Source organism: Panthera uncia, chromosome F1 (genome assembly GCF_023721935.1).
Source record: "Panthera uncia isolate 11264 chromosome F1, Puncia_PCG_1.0, whole genome shotgun sequence".
NCBI classification, from domain to species: domain Eukaryota; kingdom Metazoa; phylum Chordata; class Mammalia; order Carnivora; family Felidae; genus Panthera; species Panthera uncia.
In genome coordinates this window covers 65,377,050-65,383,596 of record NC_064813.1, presented here as the reverse complement: position 1 = coordinate 65,383,596, position 6,547 = coordinate 65,377,050, and the positions used below count along the sequence as shown (strand labels likewise).

Here is a 6,547-nt window from a genome sequence, read left to right as displayed (position 1 = left end):
GGCCCTCCACGAGGCGTCCCCGCTCTGCGCCCGGAGGCCCCCGAGCTCCGCGCCGAGCAGCTCGTTCTGCTCCTCCAGCGCCTTGACCCGCGCCACGTAGGCCTCCAGGCGCCGGTTGAGCTCCCACATCTGAAAAGATTCCTCCCCCAGGCAGCCCTCCATCTTGCTCGCAAGGCTGGCCCGCCGACGGTGGAGAGACGCGGGGCGGCGGGGGCAGCCAGCGACTCTCGGAGCTCGGAGGACGGACGGGGGACGGAAAGGGAGTCCGGCGGGGACAATGACGGGGCGGGGCGAGGAGCGGCCCGGCGACTGGACGTCCGCGGAGGGAACGGGGCTATTCATACTCCCGCCGGGCTGGCGGGAAAGGGGGCGGGACCCGGGCCTTAACCCCTGGAGTTCGGGAAGCGGGGCGGCCCGCGTCCCTGCGCCCCGCCCCGCCGTGCTGGAGTCGCGGGGAAAGACGCCGCGCAGTGGCCTTCTGAGGGAGGAGGCCGCGAGGAAGGGTCATAGCCCCCCATAAAAGCGGACTGTGCGCGGAACGGGGCCGGTGGAAGGGGGGCCCGGGGCCCGGGGCGGCGGCGGGGCGCGTCTCAGGAGGGGCACCGCTTCTTGCGCTCCTCGGAGGCTCGGTTTCGTCATCCATACGATGGGGGCAGTGGTGGGAGTCTCACGGGGCTGCCGGACGTGTCCCTGCCCTTCAGGTAGCAAGTGCTCACCCTGCTGAAACGCAGACAGACGACAGAGGGACACTGCCCGGCACGTGCTCACGCCCCGGGAAACCGAGAGGTCCGGAGAAAGGTGCGCGCCCCGTGACTCACCTCCGGCCTTCCTACCGCTCTTCCGGGTGACCTGAGGTTCGCAGACCCACTTTTCAGGGGGGGCAGAGCCCCCCCCATCCCCGTGCTCCGGACGGGGCGCCCCCCCCTGCCCCCCCCCCCCCCCCGTGTCAGGGGGTTTTTGGGCAGAGGGTGCCCCCTGGTGGCGAACAGATCAGGCCCGGAAGGGGCCGCTCTTTTTCACAAGCAGCCCCAATTCACTCAGCCTTTGAAATGTGCCAGATCCCGTTCCAACGTGTTACTGACAGTCTATGCATCCTCAAAACGTTCCCTTGAGGGTTCTGCAGTTCTGGAAGCGGAGAGCTCACTGGGGTGGGAGCACTTGGGCGGGCCTTCTGGAGGAGGGGGCGTCCTGGGGCTGGGTAGTGAGGGGCAAGTAAGATGTGCAGTATGTAAAGGGGAGGTGGGGTCAAAAGGGGAGACTTGGGGATCTCCTGCTCACGGAAATCCAACTTAGGCTACAAAGTATGAACCGAGTACCTGCTATGTGTCAGCACCCCGCCCCAGCCCTGGAGGAGCCAGAGAGCTGGGGGAGCACAGAGAACGGAGAGGGCTTCTGGGTGGGCGGAGGAACAGGGTCAGTGACCAGAAGGCCCTGCCACCAATACCCCACCCCTGTCCCCAGGCCAACTGCGCTTTGGAATTGGCCCGGGAGGGGTGGGGAACAGAGGAACTGAGTCAGTGCAGACCGAGGCTGAGGCTTCTCCGTTCTCACATGACCTCACAAAGCCCGCTGTCTGGCTTGGGATGGCGGCTCCCAAGAGCTGTGTCCAGCAGAGCTAACTTCCGGTCTGTCCCCTTTCAGATCCTGGCTGCTGCGGGGAGAGATGCCGCCTACTCGTGATCCCCTGGGGTCCTTGATGGGGCTCCCTGGAGGGATGGGGTGGGTGGCAGTGGGGTGGACAGGCCCTGGCACTCTCACCCAGGTGGGAGACATTTGACACTGTGTCATGCAGAGAGCGCCGGGTCTGACTTTTGTTACTTTCTGGCTAAAGGACCTTGGGCAAGCCACATAACTTCTCTAAGCGACCCTCAGTTTACCTGGTTGGTAAAGGAGGTTACTATGTATCCATTCCCCTAAGTTTGTTCTGAAGCTCAAACAAGACCAAGCGTCGGGAGGTCTGGGAGGGCCATCACCATGAACGCCATTACACTGGAGCAAACTCTCCCATGAACACTCTTGGTGAGTTTGGGGGTCGTGGGGAGCAGCGATGCTCTAGAATGCTGGCGAAGAGTGTGCTACTGATTTTCCTAAGGCAGGAGAAGGTGGGGACAAGCACAGCCTAGCAGAGCTGCAGCAATGCTCAGCAGAATCTAAACAGATAACCAATCCCTGAAGCAATGACAAATTGGGGAAAAGAAGGCCCTTCGTGGAGGCCAGCAGGTGCTTAATGGGCACAAGCAGAGCCACATGGCCTCCTCTCCTCCCCCTGGGGTTGCGCTGGATTACCCGGATTTTTGTGAGGCCTTCGGCTGCACTCGCTCTATGCCCGGGCTCAAGACACGTGGGCCACATGGTACCACAGTGGGCAGACACACAGTTCAGTGGCCATCCCCAGAGATGTCAGAAAAGTGGAGAAGGCTCCATGGGCCGCCACTCAGAGCTCTGTCCTTGGTCTTGACTGTCACACGTTTTTGTTAAAGACCAGGATGAAAGCATAGAAGCTGTATTTGTGGAATCTACAGATTATGCAAGAACTGAAAGATTTTGACAGGATAGAAAAAAAAAATGAACCAGGTGACATTGAATAGGGATAAATGTAAAATTCTGTTTTTTTATTTCTTTTTTTTTTAATTTTTAAAATGTTTATTTTATTATTTTATTTTATTTATTTATTTTTTTTGAGAGAGAGACAGACAGAGTGTGAGTGGGGAAGGGGCAGAGAGAGAGGGAGACACAGAATCCAAAGCAGGTTCCAGGGTCTGAGCTGTCAGCACAGAGCCCGACGTGGGGCTCGAACTCTCGAACCATGAGATCATGGCCTGGCCGAAGCTGGATGCCCAACGGACTGAGCCACCCAGGTGCCCCTGTTTTTTGATTTCTAAGTCAACAGCATAAGAAAGGAACAGTAAGCGGGAGGGGGCGGTGAGGAGATGAGGGGGTGGGGGGTGAGAGGCACCTGGGTGGCTCAGTTGGTTAAGCCTCCGACTTCAGCTCAGGGCATGATGTCACAGGTCTGTGAGTTCGAGCCCCTCTTGAGCCCCTGGTCGGGCTCTGTGCTAACAGCTTGAAGCCTGGAGCCTGCTTCAGATTCTGTCTCTGACTCTCTGCCCCTCCCCCTGCTCAAGTGCATGCGCTCTCAAATATAAAATAAAACACAATTTAAAAAAAAAAAGGAACAATAAGGAGTAGAGTGTGCAGCGAAGACAGCCCGAGGGTCTTAGCAGACCACAGCTTGTCGTGAACCAACACTGTAAAGCGGGTGTCCACACAGGCAAGTGGTTAATGGATGCGAGGTGTCCACATCAGAGGTGCTGACATCCTCATTGCCCTCCACACCTGGAGTATAGTTCTAGATGCTGTATTTTATTTTATTTTTAACTATTTATTTATTTTGGGGAAAGAGAGAGAGCGCGAGTGGGGAGGGGTGCAGAGAGAGGGGGGTACAGAGGATCCAAGCGGGCTCCATGGTGACAGCAGAAAGCCTGACGCGGGGCTCGAACTCGCAAACTCGCCCCTCTGGATACTGTATTTTAAGAGGGACCTTGATAGGTTGGAATTGATCCCAGAGAAAGAAGACTGAACGGCAAGAAAAGTTGGAGTCATGTTTGATGAAGACTTTCTGAATCTACCCATGTCCCAGCTGAGCTCCAGAACTAAAAGCGACAGCCTCTCAGCCTCTGAGCACCGCACACACCCTGACGAGCTCCCCCAGAGCCACCCGGAAGGACTCTGTGCCTTGTCTACATGCACGGAGGCAGATGGGGCTGGAGGAGCCTGTGTGCAGGTGCCCTGGGGGTGCAGCCAGCCCTGGAGGGCGGCCCGCGCCTCTCCGTCCTCTGCTCAGAGAAGAGTGATGTCCCCCAAGGTGAGTGGGTGTGGGCCCCCAAGGGGATAGCTCCTCAGGGGTGGGGGTCTCCTGGGCAGGGGGCTTGCTCATCTGCCCTCTGGGCCTCACTGAATAAGGGACACAGACTCTGGAGAGGGATGGCAGGGAACAGAGGGGGACACAGGGAGGGGCAGGGGAGGTTTTGTGTGCCAGGAGGTCCCCGCCTGAGGGAGGCTGACTGCCTGCGGCACGGCTCCCACCCCTGTTTCCCCCCTCCTACAGAGGAGAGAGAAGCTCGGAGGGGTCTGCTAGAATGCTCTTAAGGGACAGGAGAGGGAGATAGGCCAGGATGTTATGGAGGTGGTCACGGAGATCTCACATGACCTAATTTTTCTTACCTCCCACCTTCTTTGCCTCATAATGCAGAGGCTGGGGCATCTATCCCGAAGTCAGCCCCTCCTTTTCTTTCCCCGTCCCCGCTCCTTACCCAACCAGAGGACGGTGGGGCTGGCCTGGCTGCCTCCTCCGCAGCAGGGCACACAGCCTTCCCAGCCTCCATCCTGGCGAGGCGGCTGAGGGACAGCAGATGGGGTGGAAAAGTCACTGTACAAAGAGCCCTGTCCCTTTAGACAACTTGGACGAGTCAGTGTACCTCTCTGGGTCTCGGTTTTCCCATTTATTTATTAAGATAATACTTACGAGGCAATATTGAATGCCAGGTGCACCATATGCACTAAATAAATATTGCAAAGGAATCACCAAGGACGAGTATGGAGGCCCCCCCGCCAGGTCCTGTGGACCTATTGGAGGACACACATGGGGGCCACAGAGCGTGATCGGTAGACAGACGGGCAAAGGACGACGCAGTATAGTTAAATCTGGGCCTTTGTTGGGGCGCCCGGGTGGCTCAGTCGATTAAGCATCCAACTTCGGCTCAGGTCATGATCTCACGGTTCGTGGGTTCTAGCCCCGCATGGGGCTCTGTGCTGACAGCTCCGAGCCTGGAGCCTGCTTCAGAGTCTGTGTCTCCCTCTCTCTCTGACCCTCCCCCATTCATGCTCTGTCTCTCTCTCTCAACACATAAGTAAACATTCAAAAAAAATTTTTTTTTAAATCTGGGGCCTTTGCCCTCAAGGCAGCAAGAGGGTTTCAAGCCAGTCGAAGGGTAAATCTGGTCAGACCTTCGTTTTAGGAAGATCACTGTGGAGGGTGGAGGTGGGGTGGGGTGCGGTGGGAGAGAATGGTCGGTCAGGAGGCTGTGGCCACCACCAAGGTGGGGTGTGATGAGTGGGGAGGCCCGGAGTGCAGAGGACGGAAGAGACGTGGGAATTCTTGGAATGTCAGTTCCAGGAAGAGTGACAGGTGGGGATGGGGGTGTGGTGCTGTGGCCTGGGGAGACGTGCAGGGCGGGCCTGCCATTTACAAGGATGATGCACCAGCGGGGCGGATAAGGGGGCCCGTGGGCGTGGACGAGGCCGTTGGGGAGAGGACGTGGGGGTCCAGCTGTTCCCTTCGGTCTCTGGCCGCCCGCGTTAGAAGAGCAGCTTGCAAAGAGGCAGGGCGCCCCCCGGCGGGCTCCGGGCTCCGCGCTCCGCGCAGACCTGTGCCCTGCGGCGCGGCCACCAGGGGCCGCTGCTGCCTCAAGAAGCGCGGCGTCCCCGGGGACCGATCTCTAAACCCTAGAGCAGGCGATCCTGTCGTCATCGTCCGTGGTTTTTGCTGGAGGAAACCACTCAGAGAGGTCAAGTGACCTATCCAAGAGCACACAGTCAGAACCTGAGCGCAGAGCCCAGCCTCAGCCTGCACAACCACCCTCTCTCCCGGAACAAAGCTGGTGGAGGCTGGGGGGGGGGGGGTCGGAGGATGAGTCAGAGGGGACTTCATAGGGAGGTCTCATCCCCTCATCTTCCTCCAGGGCCACCATGGGCCCCACGGAGCCAGGGGGTGACCGACTTGGGACTCAAGCCCCTGTCCCTTGGTTAAAGTTGAGTCTTTCTCTCCCACCACCGGCGCCCCCAGCCTGGGGAGAAGCAGACAGAGAAGAGCTGGACTGGACTGGAGCAGGGGCTGGGGGCGCGCTGGGGGTGCAGGCTGGGGGCTGGGGGCAGGCTGGGACTGGCTGTCCTGCCCACACGGAGCTCCCGGCAGGTGTTTGCTGACTCACTGACCGCACCCCAGGACTGAGTTTGGGCCGGAGCAGAGCACTGAAGGAGGGCACCGACACCATAGCATGCCTGTCCGATGAGCAGGCCCCTGGAAATAGTGGGGCAAGTGGGGAGAGCACCGGCCCTGGAGGCAGACCTGAGTTTGGGTCCTGGAGAGACACCTGGCCTCTCTGAGTCTCAGCTTCTAAGGTGGGGACAGTAATACATACCCGACCTGATCCCAGACCGCTCACCTCTATACCTCTGTCCGTCCTGTCCAGATTCCCAGCGCCTGGCCCTTAACGGGAGCTCAGTGCGCGTCTGTGAGGTGGGTACATGAATGAAGAAGGTGGTGCATCTGGGCCCTTGCCACCTGCCGCCTCTGGGTGCCCTCACCCAGGCCTCCTGCAGAACAGGTGCACGCCTCGCTCTCAGGCACCCTCTGGGAAGGGTCGCTGGTTCCAGGGAGCACACCGTCTTCAGCTCCATTGGACAAATAAGGCCACACTGTTTTTTATTTTTATTGTTTTATGTTTATTTATTTATTTTGAGAGACAGAGAGCGTGAGCAGGGGAGG

The 6,547-nt window shown here is 58.8% G+C and overlaps 1 protein-coding gene across 1 annotated transcript in view; it reads right to left on the bottom strand.

The window, feature by feature from the left end:
- NES (nestin) overlaps positions 1-325 on the bottom strand; it is an 11,744-nt gene extending 11,419 nt beyond the window's left edge. Inside the window, exon 1 of the mRNA XM_049635081.1 lies at positions 4-325. Coding sequence (XP_049491038.1) covers positions 4-162 — 159 coding nt within the window. The 5' untranslated portion in view covers positions 163-325. The remainder of the gene's footprint in view (positions 1-3) is intronic.
- Positions 326-6,547: the final 6,222 nt, after the last annotated feature.